The 19,574-nt window shown below is 59.6% G+C and overlaps 1 protein-coding gene across 1 annotated transcript; it reads left to right on the forward strand.

Annotated features, from left to right (window-relative positions):
• The first annotated feature begins 7,088 nt into the window (after positions 1–7,088).
• Positions 7,089–18,874, forward strand: FADS6 (fatty acid desaturase 6). The gene is made up of 15 exons (XM_086473537.1): positions 7,089–7,229; positions 7,691–7,759; positions 7,912–8,036; positions 9,275–9,486; positions 9,877–9,994; positions 10,441–10,509; positions 11,831–11,916; positions 12,664–12,773; positions 13,560–13,777; positions 13,989–14,341; positions 15,145–15,311; positions 15,737–15,917; positions 16,756–16,943; positions 17,532–17,711; positions 18,725–18,874. The coding sequence occupies exons 1-15, from the start codon at positions 7,089–7,091 to the stop codon at positions 18,872–18,874; spliced, it is 2,367 nt and encodes a 788-aa protein (XP_086329663.1).
• The last annotated feature ends 700 nt before the right edge of the window (positions 18,875–19,574 follow it).

The raw sequence follows: 19,574 nt of genomic DNA on the forward strand, positions 1-19,574 counted from the left end.
TGTCTCCTTCACGCAATTCGTGGACGTTAGCAGAACACCAGGGGATGCTGTGGATACTGCCACCAAGTGTCTCAGGGCCAGAGTGAGGTCTGGGTGCCCATCGCCCCAGCTTGCTCTCAGTCAGGGTGGCCCAAGGAGCACGGGTACACACCCACAGGCTATTCCCTTGAGGTACAGGGTAGGGAGATGCTCCCTCCTGGATGCTGAGCTAAAATCCCTGACTGTCGCTGAATGAAGGTCAGGAGCAGGGCAGCACCTCCCACGGGGCTCCGTGCAGGGCCAGAGCACAGATTTGGTCTGTGATTGAGGAGTTGTGGCTGCAATAACCTTTTCCAGCCTCAGCAGAGCTATGGAGCTGTTTCTGCAGAAGCATACAAGGAATTGCCTCTCCTGTGAGACCCCACTGGGGCCCCTCGGCACTCAGACTGGGTGAGCTGGGGGCTAATGGGGCAGCTACAGGGTCACGAGCAGCTGGAAAAGCCAGATGTCTTCTCCCAGACTCCTGCGCCAACTGCATGGAGAGAGGGAGGGATTTAAGGGCTCGTAGCTGGGGACTGCAAGTCGGGGTGAAGATGTGGCTGCGGTCAGGTACCTGGCGTTAGTCTGGATTCATGCTGCTGAGCACTGACAGCGCTGCTGGGGATAAGTGCGCTTTGAGCACTGCCTGATCTTTGTCCCCAGCTGCCGAACATCCCTGGTCCCCTGTGACACCCAGGCTCCTGGCTCGCACTGGCACAGCCCTGAAAGCAGTGGTGAGGACAGGGTTGTGCCCAGCACCGCTGGCGGGAACGCTGAACCTGTGAAGAACTGTGTTTTAGGAGGACTTGACTCCAACGCCAGCGATGGAGCCGGCTCTGTGCCGCTCCACGTGCTGGGGTGAGGGCACCAAGCAGCCCTGCACAGCCCCCAGTGAGAGGGCGTCTCCTGCACGGACGAGGGATCAGCTCGGCAGGGAGGCACACGGGTCCCAGAGGTGACGGCGGGTGGGAAACCCTGTGTAGCTGGGACGATACCGACGCCGGCTCCTCGGTAGCACTGCTGGCTGAGACCCTGCGGTCAGCTGGGGCACACACCGGCGCTGCAGGGTTGGTGCCCTGGATGGCCAGTACATCCTGCCCCAGATGCTTCGGTGGGAGGAAGGTGGCCAGCAGGGGGCTGTGGGACCCCCAGCTGACGTGGGGTCAGCCAGCACCCTTGGCACACGTGCCACGGCCCTGCCTCCCCCCACGGCACCACCCGCGGCACCAGGGGACCCCACTCGTGGCACAGCCCCACGATGCCAGCCTGGGCCCCAGAGCAGCTCCCACAGTGGGTGACGATCACGGTTTTCTTCACTCTCTCCCAATCTCCTGCTTTTTCAGAGGGACAGGAACAACCTTCCCACTGCTCCTGTTCCCTAATCTTCGTTTGAGCTTTAACCTTTTAGGACGCACTTCGACAACTCTATCTTCCTGCTGCAGAACACCAAGTTCCGACTCAAAAGCGTTCTCTGAAGCCAGCAAAGCCTCCCAGCCCCAAAGGTCCTGATGGGACCAGGAGCAGCCACCACCAGAGGAGACACCCAGGTGAAGGCTGAACCTCCCAACCCCACCACGGGACTTCACTGGGAGCAGCAAGCACAGGGCTGCAAGGAGTGATCCAGCCCAGAAACCACCTAAACCCAGGCAGTAAGTCCTATGCAAGTATTTAAGCCCTGGCGGGGATGGATTTCTTTGGGGTGCCCTCCCCAGCTCTGGTGAGGCTGCAGCCTGCCGCTGCCCGGGTGGAGGTTGCAGCAGGGCACCGCCAGCAGCGGGCTGAGCACGACGCTGCTCTCGCCCAAGGGCGGGCTCTGCCCTCGCGGGAGGCGCTGGGGACAGATCCGGCTGCTACAACATCCCTTTGTTCCCCACCCATTATCTCACCGCGGGGAAGTGGCGGCGCTTGGCTGGCGTGGCAGTGTCACAGCAAAACCTGGGGCTGGCAGTGGGGACCTTTACCCGCCCTTGCCCCGTCCCGCGACCCTGGGGTCTCGGGCTGCATTTTGGAAACCCGCCCATGGATGGGATGGCTGACCCCCACGATTCCCCGTCCCTGCCATGTAGTGCCACCGGCCGTGGGCAGTGCTGGCGAGGAGCTCCAACAAGACAGCGGAAGGCCTGAACAGGGTAGGGAAAGGATCTTGGGAGCCAGCCCAGATGCTGCCTTTCACCTCAGCTGTGATAAACCCCGAGCCTGGCCCTTCTCCACAGCCACAAACAACCCCTGAGCTTGGCACCGGCAGCTCGGCTGGCGTGCCAGCACCCGGGGGCGGCTGCAGGCCACGGAACCTGGGTCAACTGCGGCTGCCATCCCCAAAAGCCTCTGGGTCCCTGGCACAGCAGAGCCCACGCAAACACCCGTTATTTCAGCCACCCTGGCCCCGCTGGTGTTTCAGAGCACAGCTCCCCAGGCAGGGGGCTCCTGCGGGGTCCCGTGAGGCCAGGGAAGGCTGAGTAGCATGGCTACCTGCCCGGGGAGGGACGGGGAGATGCACGAGGTGGCTGTGACCCCATCCGAGCTGCTACCTCTGGAGCAGAGAGCCCGGCCTTCAGCCCCGCTCAATAACCGAGCTAACGAGAGCCGCTGTCAACAAGCCTGCAGCTCTCCAGCCCGCGCGAGGAAGGACGCCTGCTCGAGGGACCCAGGAGGAGAAACCTGTTTCACTGACCTTGCTCCATCACCGCCTTCCTGGCTGCGCCGTGGGCAAGTTTGGGGCTGCGGCGGGGGGTGAGCGGCTCGGCTGCCCCTCAGGGGCACGGCGAGGAGGAGGAGGAGCGTGGCCGGGGCTGCATCGCCAGCAGGTCGAGGTGCTGGGGGAAGCGCTGGGCGGGAGAGCGAGACCCCGCTCGGTCGATGCCGTGTCTCGGCGTGGCTCCTCGCCTGCCTGCGGAGCCTTGCTCCACCCCTCATCAGCTAATAAAGCCTCTGCCGCGCTGGTCCCTCCTTTGCCACTGACTCACGGGCTGACCTAGCCCAATCCCCTAACTGCCCCGCACCTCCATTTTCTGACCTATAAAGCAGGGCTCATCCCCTCTGCTCTGCTGCTCCCTTACATAAGAGCACCGAGCACCAAAGCAAACCCTGCGGCGCTTTGCAACCCACGAGTGATGCCCGAGGGGCAACAGCGGGTGCTTGACAGCAGCCTATGGGCTCAGCCACCCATGCCGAGGGGCGTGCAGACCCTGGCTGTGGGTTTTGTGGGTGCTGTGCAACCCTCGAGGGCACTGACAGGCAGCCATGAGCCGGCCACTGGTTGTACCCACAGGCAGCATCTCCCCAGGGGTTTTGCTCGTGTTTTGGGGGGCTGGGAAGGGGAGGTGAGCAGCGCGTGCTGTTCTTGGCACAGTGTCCTGCCCGCTCTGGTGCCAGGGAATGCCTTCACCCTGCTGTCCTGGTGCTTTGGCACACCTCCAGCACCCCGAAACCTGGCTGGCCAGGTTTGGAAAGCAGGGCAGGCATGGCTGGGGAGGTGGAGGCTTTCTGGGCACCAGTCAGGCTGTGCTGGGCTCATCTGTGCTGCTGGCCAGGGAGCAGCCCTGGCCACATCCTGCCCCCTCTCCCTTGGGAGAAGTATAAAAACATCCCTTTGGTTTTGGTTGCTTTCAAAGACGACGACAAAGGCTGCTCTGTGTGAAGCGGGACTGTGCCCCAAAGGGTCCTGAGGTGGAGGACGAGCACCCTTGGGTTGCAGCAGGGACCAGGTGACAGCACCCACCAGCCTCCCTGCAGGAAGGCTGCTGGGCAGAGGGGCCCATGGGGCACCCAGCAGGTGCAGGGATCTCCAGAGAGCGGGACCCCGGAGCGTTGGGCTCCAGGACTGGCTGCGGTGCCGGGCTGGTGTGGGCAGGGAGAGAAGCAGGAGCCGGCTCGGCCGTGGCCCAGCGCTGCCTGACGTAAGAGGTTATACAAGCCCATGTGGGCAGGGTGCCGGCAGCAGCCACCGGCATGTCTGACCGGAGCCCTGCTCCGGCTCTGGGATAACGCCTGCAGGAATGGGGACAGCCTGGCCCCCTGCCCCTCCCTGGGCATCCCTCCTGAAAGCCTTGGGCGCAGTGGCACCCTGGAGAAGTACCCACAAGGGATGCACAGGCTTCCTGGAGGAGCACAGCAAGGCTGAGCAGCACCCATAGAGGGGCAAAAGCCAACCTGGAGAGGAGCGAAGATGGTCTGATGGTGCCCAAGAGCCATGGCTGGGGGTGGTTGGAGTGGAAGGCAGCAGGGCCCCTGGCTGGTGGCTCAGGGGCCATGGCAGGAGGAGGGCAGGGGGATCACTTGCCTGGAGTGAGTGGGTAGAAGAGAGCACAGAAGAGCAAGAGGTGGCGCTGGGATGTGGTGCTGAGCTGGGTCAGTCCCATTCGCAGGAGCAAGGAGAGGCTCCCAGACTCTCCCCAGGAGGCATTTTGGAGGTGCTGAGAGGGGCCCCTGTGTGCCAGCAGAGCAGCATGCCTCCTTGCCCGCCAGCACCGGGTGATAGATCAACCCACCCGGTATTCGAGGCAGCCGGCTGAAGGTGTTACTCACCCGGCCCGGGGCTGCGCTCAGCTCTGCTGGGCAGGAATGCCACGTGCTCAAACCACCTTTCCCCAGAGGACCAGCTCCATGGCCAGCTGGGGACAGTGTCCCTGAGCTGGGGCTGGTTTGACCCCACATGATGCAGAGAAGATAGGTGCTGCGAGTCCTGGGTGGCTTTCCATGCCGGTGGGGATGAGCAGGTCCCCGGCCCTCCCTGAGCATCCTGTGGACACCAGGGGTGGAGAGGTTGACATGGGATGGGTGCATTCCTCTCTGACTGGGACCATAAGCTCCGTTTCTCACCACTCAAGAGCTCTCCCAGCCCTAACAGCAGGATAAAGTCATGTTCGGACTGAAGGCTAAACAACAGCACCCTTTTACGCTGTTTCTTCCCCCCCAATTTTGCCAGCAGCACTTGCCATCTCTCCCCAGATGTCCTCCCCACCCCGGCTCCTCTCCAGCCCTGCCACCAGCAGAGCCTTCCCAAGGGGCTGAGGGCAATGTGCCTGGCAGTTCAGTGGGGCAGGAGCTGGGCATGGGAACCCACCCACGATGTCTCTGTGGACTCGCCTTCTGGAGAGGTGATTTTGTTGACCACAGGACTTTTCACTATGGGAAAGGGAGACCTGCTTTTTTGGGGAAAATAGAGGTCATGGGGATGTTTTTCGCTATGGCTGACAGCAGGTTTTCTCCTGGTCTGGAGAGATGGAGTGAAGTCCTGGGTGACAAGTGATCCGTGGGCTGAGGAAAGCCATCGGTCCACGTACGGGTTGAATCCCAGGTGCTCCAAGGTGACTTTCCATCAACTCCAAGGACGCTGGTTTCGCCCCGTTTTCCAACAAAACACAAGTCTTAGTCATGGTTTTCCCAGTAAATCACCTGGTTTTCCGGGGGCATCACCTATGCCGTGTGCTGGTAGGTGATATCCTGCTTGGGAAGCGGGCTCGTGCCAGGCAGCAGGGCTATTCCCAGAACTGACTCCGGCCTCACTCTGTAAATCCCGCTATCAGCTCCCTGCCCTAACCCTGCCTGGCTCCAGCTGGCTGTGGCCCAGTTGGGGACCTGGCTGCGGGACGGCTCCTGCATTTGCTGGCAGATTTGGCCGCCCGTGAGCTCCCTGAGCTAGTGGGTGCCAGCCTGGTGCCAGCGACATTTCATGAGCCCTTTGCGTATTTTGGGAGGACACTCCAGGCTGTGTCAAGTGCCCGGTGACGCTTGTCCTGCTGCCGTGAGCACTGTGGGAGGTCGGTCTTATCTCACCTTGTGTTGAGCTTGGCTCATTGTTGATTGTTCTTTTCTCACTCAGGAAGAAAGGAAAACAAAGCACCCACTTTTTCTGCGGAACAGTGATATGAGTCCCTATTTCTGCTGAGTCTCTGTGTCTGCCCTGAGTGTGGATCTCCTGGGGCAGCAAGGACCCTCTGGAGGGGAAGTCTTGAGCCCCAGCCACCTGATGGCCCAAAAGAGACCCTGCAGGATGAAAGGATGGTTTTAGGGCTGAGCTCTTGTTGTCTTTGCACACGGGCTTGTCCCTGCAGCCCCTCTTCCACTGTGCCCTCCAGCCCAGTGACTCCCAAAACTGGAGAACCAGCAACCCTGCAAACCTGGTGAGGATGTCTTGGAGTCTCCCAGGTACCCTGGCCTGGCAGTGGCAGCCAACTCTACCTGCTGTGACAGCTGCTACCACCCACAGTTTAGCCCTAACCTGGTTTCTATTCTAAGCCCTTCTTTTTTTTTTTTTTTTTTTTTTTTTTCATGGGTCTCCTCCCTCTTTCACTTTGCCCCAGTTTGCCCTCCCGCTGGGGAGCTCTGCCACTGACCCCAATCCCAGCAGGGCCTCACTGAAGTCAATAATAAAATGCACCAGTGAGGTTGCTTGGGTCAGGGAGGCTCTTACTTCCCCAGGCTGGGATTAAGGAGCAGCATCTTGGATTTGCCTGAAACGGCTCACGGTGGGAGGGTGAAAGCTAGAGGAACAGTGCTGTGGAGACTTGGTTTTTGTGGCAAAACCAGTTGCAGGATTAGCAGCTTTCCTGGTGTTCCTTTTTCCTAGGAGGCTGCAAAATGCCAGGTTTTGGGCACTGCGGATGGAGGACAGCTCCTTCACCCAGTGCTGCTGGCAGGGCTGGGGATGCAGCTGCGTGCCAGCCAGAGCTAACCCGCAACCTCCTCCAGGCTCCTCCAGATATTCCCTTGGTGGACAGGGATCCAGAGCACCACTGCTCCAAAGGTATCATTAGAAGAGTCCCTGTTTTTCCAAGCTAACTGGTTTTATGGGTCCAACCGTGCTGATGAAATAGCTGCCAGGCAGCGTGTGAGTTATCCCTCTGGCTGGCAGGGCGCATCTGGGCACTCACTTTGAAGAAGAAACAAAAACTGCTCTTGGTGCAGTGGCACCCGCAAGAGGCAAGTTCAGCAGGGCTCCAGTGGGCTGCCTGTGCCCACCAGGAAGGATGGGCTCTTCCCCGGGGAAAGAGGGCTTGGGACAGTTCAGCCCCAGAAAGTCAATCCCCTTTGCCCGGGGCTGGGGGCTGCCCCACGTGTGGAGGGTGGACATGTGGGATATCGGCCGGACGCATCCCCAGGCCTGGCAGGGAGATGGAGCCCGTCTGTGTCTGGTGGAGCTGGGACAGCAGACCCTCTCCCTGTCCCCTCGGCTCGACCATCGCCTCCCTGCAGCAGCCGAAAGCAGGGAAGTAGGTTACAGCCGTGCGAGACCTGGGGAGATGGGAGTGCGTCCGTGGAGTCCAGCTGGATTCTGGCAGCCCTTTGGCTCCCAACCAAATTTCCAGCCCAAAGGAGTGACACAGTGCATTGGCTTCCCACCCGGGCTGGGCAGCTCACTCCCTCCCAGGCACTGCCTGCTGGGCACAGCAGGGTACGTCACGGCCCCGGCTGCCGTCGCCACCCCTCTGGCCGGAGTGGCATGGGATTGGGCACCTTCCCAGGGACCGCAGCACCCCATTGCTGTTTGCACCCGTGATGGTACCACCCTGCTGCGCCAGGGCAGAGCTGATGCCAGGGCAGAGCACAGTCCCATGCCCAGCGAAGGGCAGTCCCCATCCTGGGCGCAGGGGCATCCTTGTGCAACCCCTCCTCTTGCCAATTAAAGGCATTCAAGGGTTTCTTAGTGAGCGGGGAGCTTTCTGTCTTGCAGGAAATCCTGGTTTCCATGAATTCAATATGTCCTGATCCCACAAAAAGCAGCGACAGAGTCAAGACGCAGGTACTGGTCTGTGCCCACCTTAGCTCTGGTTTCTTAAACTGGGCAAATGCAGTGGCCCCACCAGAGCATGTCCAAATACTCCCTGGGGGAGAAGGCAAGAAGGTCTTGGCCTGGAGCCCTACCCTCCCTCCCGGCCCCTTTCTAGCCTGCAGAACCGGTGGTGGGAGCTGGCAGGGAGACCCGGCCCTGAAAAGGAGCTGTGGATAGTGACGCTGAGCCACCCCGGCAAACAGTCCTTGCTCAGCACCGTGGATCAGCCCGAGGCAGCAAGTGCTGGGTAGTGCTGTCCTGGAACAACCTCGCCGGGGTCCTCGTCCTCCCTCCATGTGCTGAGAATGTTGGAAAAGTCTCTTTTTCCTAGAGAGGGCAGAGGATGGAGGCTGGAGTTACCCTGCCTGCACTGAGCGGTAAGTGTTTCACGTGGGCGGCTGCCGGGGAGATGGCGGGTTGGGTGCCTGCCCGTGGGGACACGTGTGTGGCCGTCCCCAGTGGCTCTGGCCTGGGGACCAGGAGGGCACCTGGGAGCTGGGGGTGGGAGGGCTGGGGTTGGGCAGTGCTGTGGTTACGAGGATAAATGTACTTAATTTTTGAGGACTGGAGGTCCTGGGCGTTGTACCCAGGAGCATCTTTCCAGTTGCTGGCTGATGATCGGTACTGGAGCAATGGCTGGTTCCCTCCTCGGGACCCATCATTGCTGGGACGGGACCCCCCAGCCCTCCAGGGCCTCAAAAGAGCTGCTGGGCTAGTGGGCGAGAGGGCTTGGCCATCCCTTGGTGGCACCACCAACGGCAGGCTTGGCGTTTTGGAAGCGGAGCAGGATGGAGCCTGCAGCATCTCCACCGTGCACCTGCATTGGGTAACACCTGCCCAGGTGGTGACGCCAGGGACCGAGGGGTGGGGGCAAGCAGTTTCGGTCGGGGCAAGAGCAGCGGCACCCAAACCAGTGATTACCTTCACCCTGAGCTGCTAAGTGGAGGAAGTCTGTGATTAGTTGACACCTCCAGCCAGGCTTTGGAAATTAAGCCGTGCTGGAGCAGGAGGCGGATGACAACTGCTTTATTCACTGCTGATATATAAAACTGAAAACACGGTCCGGGTACGGTATCAGGATATATTGGCGGTGGCGGCCGAAACCGCTGGTGGTGGATATGCAGCGAGTCCCCAGGGGCATTTGGGGTGGTCATGGGCAAGGATGGGTTTTGGTGCTGTGACTCAGCCCTGGGCAGGGATGTCTAAGGGCTCAGGGCCGGGCTTTGTGCTGGGTTTGGCTTTCACGTGCAATCGGCTTTGAATAAACCTCCTGCACCAGCCGCTGCGGTGGGTCTCACATGGACCTGCAGCCTTGGGAAGGCAGGGACTTAGACCTGGAGCTTGTCCCTCAGCTTTGGGGTTCTTGTGTTTGCAGATGACTATCAAAAAGGGTAGGAGGAAGATGGTTGCTTTCCCCTCCGTGGCGTAGCTGATACCAGGAATGTGTCCGCCCTCACGCAAGGAAGAGCCTCCCACTCCGCACAGGCAGTCCCATGGGTCCACTCCCGCTCCGCAAGTGGGGATGCTCGTGGTCCATCCCTGCAGCACAGCAGCACGCTGGCCTGCCCAGGACCTGGACAACCATTGTCCCAACCCCCGAGCTGGGAGGGCTCAGATCCTACCACGCCATGTGGCCCCTAATGCTTGCAGCACCGAGGAGCTAAGTCGACGTCTCCATACCTGGCCGCTGCTGGCCGGTAAATCCCGACTCTTCTCACCCTGGGGTGAACATCGCTGAGGTTTAGCAGAGCGATTCCCCACGTGGGACCCCCGCCTCAGCACCCACCTGGAGGTCAAACGGGGACGAGAAAAAACCTGGCAGCGCTGCAAAGGGTGGTGTGAATGACACTGGGCGTGTGGGGCTTGCACCCCCTTTCTGGCTGGTCAATGCCCTTTGTGGAGCTCTGCCACTCGGCCGCTTCCCTCCCAGGGGGCTGGGGCAGCGTGAGGTGGCATTGGACCAACACAGAGCCTGGATAAGACCATCAGCCCCCGTCTGCGGTGTCGCCCCGGCAGCCCATGCCAGGGACAGGGCAGTGTGGCTTTACCTGCCCTGTCCCGCCACCATCCGGTCTGTGCCACGCCAGCTGGTGCAAACAGATCGGCCAGATTAGCCAGTGCTGGGTTCCAGTTTCTTCCCGGAGCTGCCAAGAGCGAGTGGGAAGTTTTCCATTGCCTGAAGTGGCTCTTTGTGCCCTGCAAACAGTGAGACATCCCGGGGGGGGTATTTATTTAAAGTTAAAAGCACGGCCTTGCCGCGTCTTGGCAGGGCTGGGAGCACGTGGGCTACCGAATGGCCCCAGACAGATCTGGCATCTTGCCGCCCCTGCCAGCCCCGTCCCAGCCTGCCACTGCCAGAGCTCGGAGAGAGGCTGTGGCTGCACTCAAGGTCTTGGTCCCTGGGAGGTGACTTTGTAGCCCATGGGCTGGGGCTCGGTGGCTGTGCCACCTCTGGCACCCCCTGAGAGCTCCTCACCCTGGCACATGGATGAGGATGGGTCTTGTCTTTTGGGAGCCCACCAGCCCAGGGCTGAGCATCCTGTACTTTTGGCAAAAAGACAGCGAGAACAGCCGTGCATGGAGCTGTGACTCCCTCTGGTGCCTGCCCCGAGGCTCCTGAGCTCATCCTTCGCTCTTTCCTTATCCCACAGCCCCAGGGATGGAGGGTTTGGGGTGCCCTGGCTGGCCATGGGGCAGCCCCGCTGTGGGTGGGCAGATGGGTGAGTGGGAACAAGAGCCAAACTCCTGGCTTGACAGCAGCTGTGGAAGCTGCTCAGCCGTGGAGCCCGGGATATGCCAAGCACCCTTGTGCCAGGGCTTGAATTTGGGGGAGACGGAGCTGGTTTTGGGGGTGATGAAGACAGGGCTTTGCCTGCAGATGGAGCTCCTTGCTTGGCCATCGGGTTCAGGGAGAAGGTTGGGGTGAGGTGTTACACTGCAAATTTCTTCGTCTTGAGGACCCTGTGCCTCTGACAGACCCCAAAAGGAAAAGAGGATGATGCTTAAACTCTCCCTGCTGGGGAGGGGATGGTGGTAATTAATCCCTCATTAAGTTAACTACCCAGATATGCCTGGCCTGAAAGTGTGGGGGGGAAACCCCACCCAAACCCAGGTATTAAAAAAGTGAATTTCTGCAGCCCTAGTGATGCCAGAGGAAGGTGGGGCGCTGGTTTTGGGGTGTCTGGCTGCAGCAGCTGGGGGAGCTGATGGTGCCCCATTGCCAGCCCCTGCAGCGTGCTCCTTCCTCCCTCGGAGGAGGAGGAGGGCGTGCCGGGTGGGTGGCCATAGGGATGAAGGGACTGCCAAGGGGGCTCTGCGAACCCACCACAGCCCTGGGGTGCAAATACTGCAACTTTTGCAAACAGCTCCTGGATTTGGGGCTGGAAACGGCCCCTTTGGGAGCTGCAGCAGGCTCTGCCTCATAGGCTGGGGGAACCTCAGGGGGGATCAGCGGGGAGAGGTTGTGGCTGCTGGGTCCTGCCAGCTTGGTATGCGTGCCTTTGTGACACACTAAAACGGCCCATTTTCCCCTCATTTGGGAGCAGTGACATGGAAGGACCCTGCTGGGGCCCAGATTTGGACTTTTCAGGTGCCAGCTAGGGCTGGGCTTGGTCCTGGGGGCAGAGGGGCTGGAGGTCAGATGAGGGCAGCGGCTCGGGCTTAATCCTCGGGGCTGGCAGTGGGGTCTGCTTGTGGGACCCCTGTGCTGCCCGGGGTGAGGGATGACTGCGGGGTCAGCAGCCGTCGGCAAGAGCTCGCTGCTCCAGGGATTATGCTGATCCCCTCCAGCTGCCCTGCTGTGCCGAAGGATTTCTGAGTCTTTAATGTGTTTTTCCTGCTAAACTGGAGGTGTTTGCAAGGGCCAAGTCAGCATTTGCTTTCATCCCTAAAATCTCAGCTGGGTCAGTGGGATTGCATGGCTTGGCCTGTGTGTGGTGGGAAATCTTTTAACCTGGGGTTTAAAAGTTTGTTTTGAAAATGGAGTTCTGCAAGGAACCAGATTTAGGGCTAGAACCCCCAATCTGCTGGCCTTCCTTACAGCTTTGCAGACTCCTTACGGCTGCTGCTCTCCCGTGAGCCTCGTGACTCCCACCTTTGCGGCAGCTCAAAGGGCAAAGCTCTTACGGGTTTGACGCTTTTCTCCAGAAGCCAAAATTCAGCCTCTCCCACATGGCTTTCAACCCACTATTTCTTCTTTTCTCCCAGGTGGTCTCTGGTCCCAGCGGTGGCACGAGACCGAGCAATGCCACGTGCCTGCCTCTGCTGCCGGCTGCAGTGGGGTCCTGACGGCTCATGTTGGTCTTGGCTGTGGGGCTGATCCCCACCTCCTCCTCCTCAGCCACCACCACACAACCAGTTCTGCCCCGTTCTGTGCTTGTGCAACGGCAGCTCCACCACTGCTCACCTTTGGCCGTGCCAAACGGCAGCCTGGCACCCTCGGAGCAGGGCTTTGTCACCGTGCTGCCACTGGCCCTCGCAGTGACATCCTAGGTGTGACGAAGGCACCATTCAGGAGCAGACCCAGCTCCCCACCTGGTGCACTCTTTGGGTCTGAAACCCGCCTCTCCCTGGCCCAGCAGCACCCATGGGTGCTCTCCCAGCCACAGCTTCCCTCGCTAACGAGCGGGTGATGAAAGCCACGCTGCGTATCGGAATGAATCACTGACCTGGCTGGCTGCAGCCAGCCCTGCAGCTTGCTGGGCTTCAGACGCTGCTGTAATTCGTTAGTGCTCCTGGCTCTGGAAATGATCTTTCGTCATACAAGCCCTTACAGTAGAAGTGAAACCTCAGCAGGTCTCTAATGCACCCTCGGCTCTGCACCTTTTGCAGCAGGTGTGATTTTTTTTTTTTAACTGTTATTAATTTTTTTCTAGGGTATGATGACAATCCCCTGAGGCTTGGGCGCAAGGTTTGCTTCCCTGGGAGTCGCTGCATTGATGCGCTGTTACTGGAGGCGCTGTGTCTGTCCCAGTTCGAGGCTGAGGTACCCCAGCAAAGAGTATAGCAAAGCAGCCTTGTCTATGGATGTGCTAGATGTCAGTGTTCGTCAAGGTTTTGGTGGATTAGTTGATCTGATTCGGGTTTTGGAAATAACAATGCAAGAAGAAATCCAGTGCCACACCAAGAAGTGATGTGTTTTTAGCCTTCCTCCATAAAGAAATGGAGCTTGGGAGGTGCTGGTCTGTGCATGAGCATCCCCAAAGCTTTCGGGGTGCCTGTGCTGTGTCTGTGTGATTAGTCAGGAGGCAGCAAATGGAAAAAGGAGGAAATTCTTACAAAATTCCTAAAAAACAGCCCAGAAGGGAAGAGAGACCCTGTGGGGGTCAGGGCTGGGTGCCTCAGCTGCTAGGCACAGGACTGGGGTGACCTGGTCCCTGGCAGGTGCCCCTGGGCTCTGCAGTCGTGTCCCCCCCCCAGCACAGAGGGTGCTGAGCAGCTCCGCAGCAGCGATGTGGGCAGGCAGGCAGGTGCAGGCAGGCAAGCTGCGCAGCCGTGCACCGCCCCCTCCTTCCTACAGCCTTGCTGTGAAAAAAAAAAAAAGCAAAGCTGGTTTTCTCCCCGAAACGGCTCCTGGCAGGACGGGCAATGTTTGCTCCCATGCCCTGGCAGGAGTGAAACCCTATCCCCACCCTCAGCGCTCTGCTTGGGTTTCTCAAGGCTATTTCTGGCACTCAGCTCCTTCACCTCCAGTGTTTCCACTTCTTCTCTCCATCTTTTTTCCACTCCTTCCCTCCCCTGCTGCTCTCGCCTCCCCGTGCCCTCAACCGAGCGTCCTCCCCATGGCCCCGCCGCGACGGCTGCTCCCCGAAATGGGCCGCCAAGGCGCATTATTGCCATTGCTAATCTGCATTCGCCCTCCTCCCCTTCCTCCTCTGCTCCTCCCTTCTCCAAATCATCGCTGTACCGCACACCGTGTGCGGTGCCGCACGGACTGGCCGGCTGCCCCGGGATGGCCAACACCAGGAGAGCCACCGGCCCGGGGCTGGCGTGAGTAGGGGGCTGCGGTGGCTGGGGTGTCCCTGGGGTGGGGGGCTGGGTGGCGCTCTGGCCATCTCCCTGGCTGCCTCCTCCTCGGGGTGTTTATTTTTTTCCCGTCCCTGTCCTTCCCATGTCCTTCGGCGGCAGCGGGAGCCGGGAAGCCCATCTGCGGCGGGTCGGGGTGCTGTGGGTGCTAATCTGGGCGACCTCTGCTTGGCAGGGAGTTGTCCCTGGAGGATGGGGACCTGGTGAGGCGGAGGGGACAGCAAGTCAACAGCAAGGTCAGCGGTACCCCCCAGCTTGGGGGGACGGGGGACCCCCTGCTCCAGGGCACGCCGGCACCCGATGGCAGTGGGACAAAGGTGATGGCAGAGGGCTGGGAGCCAGGGCCGGCACTGGGTGATGGGGACGTGACTCCCAGGGGGGCTCCACGGCAAGCAGAGCAGCACGAGGAAGCCCTGATGGCTGAGCTCTCGGAGCTGGTGCAGAAGGTAGTGAGGAGCAGCAGCTGGTGGGAACGGCACGGCGTGGACATCGGCATCCTCACCTGCAGCTTCCTCCTGCTCCCAGCAGGTAACCCGGCTCAGCCCTCCCAAACCGGAGCCATGGGTGTCCCAGGGGGTCCCGCTGCCTCCTCGCGGCTTTTGCTGGAAGCAACTGGTACAACTTTGTGCTGGAAGCCTATTAAGCCTGTAATACAGCTGCAATAACCCCTTCACCCCGTGCCATGGGGCATCCTGACCCCACTGGGAACCCACAGCGGGTGCCGGTGGCAACTGGGATACGGCCCGGGGTGAAGGGATGGTGGCACCTGAGGTACAGCCTGGGGTGAGGGGATGGTGCCTGGGCAGACAGGCACAGGGCAGAACAGGGAGTGGTGTGCCCTGTCTGTACCCCACCATGGGGCAGGGAAACCCTGGTGGTTTTGGTGACAATGGCCACAGCCATGGTGGGTGCAGGGGGACACGGTTGAGCGCAGGGCTCCGGCAGCGCGGTCGGAAAGCTGCAGCTGGTGTCTTCTTTTGCTTTTGAACTCCTGGGGATACTGAAACCCTGGCAGAGTAGTATGTCACCAGCAGGATCCCAGCCAGAGCTGTGGGATGGGACCTGGCACCCGCAGCGCCCGGTGCCATCATGGCTGGAAATGGCCAAACCTTCAGCACTAAGGCGAGCGTGGCTGGTCCAGCTGTGCTGGGCTGTTTGGAGGGAAGTTTTCCAGCTTGGGCAGTTTAAATACCTGTAACTACGCCTGAAAAACAGGTTTAGGGCAGTGGCCGGCATGTCCGGGTGTAGCAACACCTCCACCCGGCTTAGAGGCGAGGAGGGCTGCAGCATGGGTCCGTGGCTGAGCTCCTGCCTGGCTGGTTTCTCCACAGGGTTCCTGTGCCTGCAGTCAGCCCAGGCCATCCCTTTCCTGGTGGGTGTCCTCACCCTTGGTGTGGTGCATCACACCTTGACTGTGAAAGGCAGCCATCTGGCCAGCCACAACGCCTTGACCGAGTCCAAATCCTGGGGCAAAGTGTGGGCCATGTTCTTCATTGAGGTGAGCAGGGCTGCAGGATCCAGGTGACAGCCCCCCAAAAACCTCTTCAACACCTTGCCAGCACCCCAAGCCCTTCAGGAACGGCCACTGGAGAACAAGATGGATCCAAATCCTTCCTGATCCATGTGCAGGAGGGTTAAATGAAAAGTGATGCTGCACCAGGAATGTCCCTGCTTGTGGGGCTGTGCCTGGAAGCAGCGGAGTGGGAGGCTGAAGAGCGGGATAATGCGTTGTGGGGAACAGTGGGAATTGTTTCCAGTCTATTTCCAGACTGGTTTGGAGCCTATGGGGTGCAGAGCATCTCCCCTGGGTGCCTCTTCCTGGGTGTAGATCAAGACCCCTCAGTACCTCTCCTGCGACTAGGTGGTGCCTGGCCCCTGGTGCCACGGCTGTAGGCATCACTTCTCCCTCCTCTTCCCTCCCAGCTCTGCTCAGCTTTCACAGTTGAGCAGGCCACCTACAACCACGTGAAGATCCACCATGGCTACACCAATGTCATCGGCCTGGGGGACTCCAGCACCTGGAAGCTTCCTTTCCTGAACCGCTATGTCTACATGTTCATCGCCCCTCTCGCAGTGCCCATCATAACCCCTCTGGTTGCTCTTGGTACGTGTCCCAGCCGCCTTGGGACAAGGTGCTGGGTATGGTGAGCTCATAACCATCCAGGTCTCACCCCACCAAAGGGTCCTGCTTTATTTGAAGGCACCACATGGCCTACACCAGCCCACAGTGGGACACAGGGCTGCAGCAAACATAGGTGATGCTGCATCTGCTCTGGGGAAGGCATCTGCTGCATCTCTCCTTTCTGCTGGTGCCCAGAAACGCTTCACATTTTCCTATGGTTGGGTCAAGTGTTGGAAGCTCAGGCAAAAGCCATCATGAGCCTGAAGCAACCCCAAATTTGCTCTCCTTTAATTCAGACCCTTGGCCATAGCAGGGTTCAGTGTTACATGTAGGTCTCTGGTTGGTCAGAGCATCACAGTGACTTTGCTGACTGTGTGCGAGGTGGAGGTGTGGGGGTCTACAGGGGCCGGGATGCAACGAGCTCGGGCAGACAAGGCAGTGGCTCGGGGGGAAATAATGGTGCCAGGAAATGATGGGGGAGAACAGCCTAGAAAATAGTAAGAAGCTGAGGAACCCCACTGGGCTGAACACACAGCTCTGGGCAATGCCAAAAACGCAGACAATGACTTGGCAAGTTGTAAGAAACAAAGATGCAGCCAAATCCCCAGGGGATGATGCACAGCTGGAGCCTCTGCCCCACTGCCTGAGGGGGGTTCCTGGCCCCAATCCTAAAAAACAACAGGTTGACAGGCTGGGGAAAGGGAGATGAAGGATGGGCTGGGCTGTAGATTTATCAGTGTGCCAGGCAGCCTGGCTGCTGGAGCAGCAGTAGTGGGGAAGCATCACCTTGTCCATGTGCGGTCTCTTCTTCCTCACACAGACTTGTTGAGGAAAGTGGAGTGGAAAGCAGCTCTCCGGACACTCTGCTGCATGTTTCTGGGACTTTACTGCCATTACTGGCTGCTGCTCCACGTCTCGGGCTTCCAGTCGCCGTGGTCTGCCCTGCTCTGCATGCTGCTCATCCGCTCCCTCCTGGCCCATCCCTACATCCACGTCAACATATTCCAGGTAGAGAGCCGCAGCTCCAAGATGTCCCAACGGTGCTGGAGACAGGCCAGCCACCACCCAGTGTCAGTGACATAGCCCTGATGCTGCTGGCTGGAGCTTTTGTCAGCTTAAGGCGAACAGCCTCGGTTGTCACATCCCTCGTGCTGATGTTGTCACAGGGAGGATCAGGCTGACGGTGCTGGGGTGGAAAGCGATGGCCCCGGGAGAACATCAGGGCAGATGGGTGCGAAGGGCTGGAGGGTGATGTCCAGCGTGGTGGCTCGCAAGGCTGGGGGGTTGGTGTGTTTTCAGGTGTCGGTGCAGCTGGTGTTACAGGTGCTGGGATGGTGAGAGGCTGGTGGCTCAAAGTGTGAGTGTGTTGGGGGACAGAGCCCAGGTGCTCCTCGGTGGCTCCGTGGACAGACAAGTGCAGGGTGGAGCGACTTTAGGGACGAACCCAGCTCTGGGGTTGGCAGTCAAACCCCAAAACGTGGCTCAGCCTGGCCAGCACCTTCATGCCTTTGCGCAGCCGGAGCCATGGTTTGCTCTGCCAGGAGGGGCTGGGGGTGGTGGCAGGTGCCTCAGGGTCCCCACCTCCCTCTGCCGCAGCACATTGGCCTCCCCATGTTCGCGGCCGATCGGAAACCCAAGCGGATCCACCTCATGAGCCTGGGCGTCCTCAACCTGCCCCGCAACGCCCTACTCGACTGGTCCTTTGGCCACTCACTCATCAGCTGCCACGTGGAGCATCACCTCTTCCCCAGCCTCTCCGACAACATGTGCCTGAAGGTGAGACAGCCCCGTGGGGTGGACGAGCGCACTGGGAGGTGACACAGGGATGAGACCATCCGTCTCACCGCCACCCTGCTGCAAGCTCTCCCCACCACGGGACCTCTCTGTGCTTCTCCCCCCCATGCTAGAGACGTCTCGCTGCTTTGCAGCAGCCCCTAGCCCACCTCCCTCCGTCCCCACTCCTGTTTCTCCTGGGTTTCTGCTCCCTGGTCCCAAATCCAGCCTGCAGCAGCCTCCCAGTGGTCCAGGATCCTCCCAGCTCTTCCCTTGGGAGAGCATCTCCAGTGCCGTGCAGTCTGGCTTTTGGTTCAGCTGGCGTCCAGGCAAATATCCTATAATTTTGGTCATGCCCGTACTTGTTGCTCTGAGGTGTGGGGTGTGTTCAAAGCGCGGGCTCTGAATGTTGCCCTGGCTCAAGAGAACCCCAAGTCAGGTCCATGCACTGCCCTTCAGCACCAGATCTCCCCTCGTTTAACGCTGTGGATTTATTTTCAGTCTCAAGCTGGGGGAAAAATTAAGTAATAGTGAAGAGGGAGAGGGAGCACCTGTGGGTTTCAGGTCGTGCCCTTTGCTCAAGCTCACAGGGCCGGTAGGACCTGCCTCCCACAAAGACGTGTTGTAGGGAAGGGGTAATTAAGCTGTTGGCAGCCTCCCAGCCCGGTCCCTGAGCCAGCTGTATGGGCACATGGGGATAACTACGGATGCAAGTTGTGAGCATGCGTGGCTGGCCCTTGTTAAAGCCTCATTAGGGCATCTCTCTTAATTTGGAGTCCTGCAAAGGCATTTTGCCAGGGTGAACTCACCATGTTGCTGCAACTGGAAACCACACTTTCCTCTCAATTTTCACGGTAAAGACGTTATAGCTGGTGCTGCTGCCCCAGCCCCGTTTGGGGCCTGTGGGATGGGTTTTCTGGGCACGTTGCAGCAAGCTTGGAGATGCCTCAGGCTGGGAACGTTGTGCAAACACTAGGACATCCTGCACAGAGGTGACTTTGTCTTTGCCTTTGCAGATCAAACCCATTGTCTCCCAGTACCTGAAGCAGAAAAAGCTGCCGTACAACGAGGACACCTACACCTCCAGGCTCCGGCTCTTCCTCCGGAGATATGAGGAGCTGATGGTCCACGCTCCCCCCATAACAGAGCTGGTGGGCATCCAGTGAGGACGAGGCCCCAGGACTCAAGGGGCTGTTTCCCGTGGGGACTTTCAGCAGGGATGGTTTTAGCAGGGTCGGGGCAACACAGACACACGCCTCCATAAAGCCATTGCGTAGGAAACATCTCTCCCCGATGTTTTGCTTTTGGATAGATGATGGTGCATGAAGCCACCACGGAAGGAGAGCCAGGATGGAAAAGGGGGGTCCCCCCCAAGTTATTCCCAGCCAGGGCTTAGTTTTATCCACTCTGCTTTCTCACCTGGGGAGAGGAAACCCCCATCTGCTGACTGGGGCAGCAGGAGCAGGGGGGATGCAGCTGGGGATGTGGCACCATGTCTGGAGCATCCAGAGCTGATTCCCAGCTGAGAGCTGCCGGGATGTGTAGGATGGGGGTGCAAATGTGTGGTGGGAGGCTCAGGGAAGGAGTGTATCGTGGGGAGGGGGTTGTGTCACTTCTGCCTGCGCTTTGCCTGACTTTGGGATAAATCAGTCCCTTCTAGGAACAACGATTTGGCAAATTCAGCCTTAACACGTTGAAGTGCACCTTCTTTTACTGGGTTTTGTGCTGGGGCAAGTCACACTGGTATCCCATAGTGCCCAGAGCAGGGCTGGGGGAAAGACCCTCGTTCTATGTGGGGTATCCACATTGGGGTGCCGGACGTGACCCCATACCCGATTGTTGCTATTGCAAGAGTTTAGCAGGAGA

The sequence above is a fragment of the Leptosomus discolor genome, chromosome 15 (genome assembly GCF_034619465.1).
Source record: "Leptosomus discolor isolate bLepDis1 chromosome 15, bLepDis1.hap2, whole genome shotgun sequence".
Lineage (NCBI taxonomy): Eukaryota > Metazoa > Chordata > Aves > Leptosomiformes > Leptosomidae > Leptosomus > Leptosomus discolor.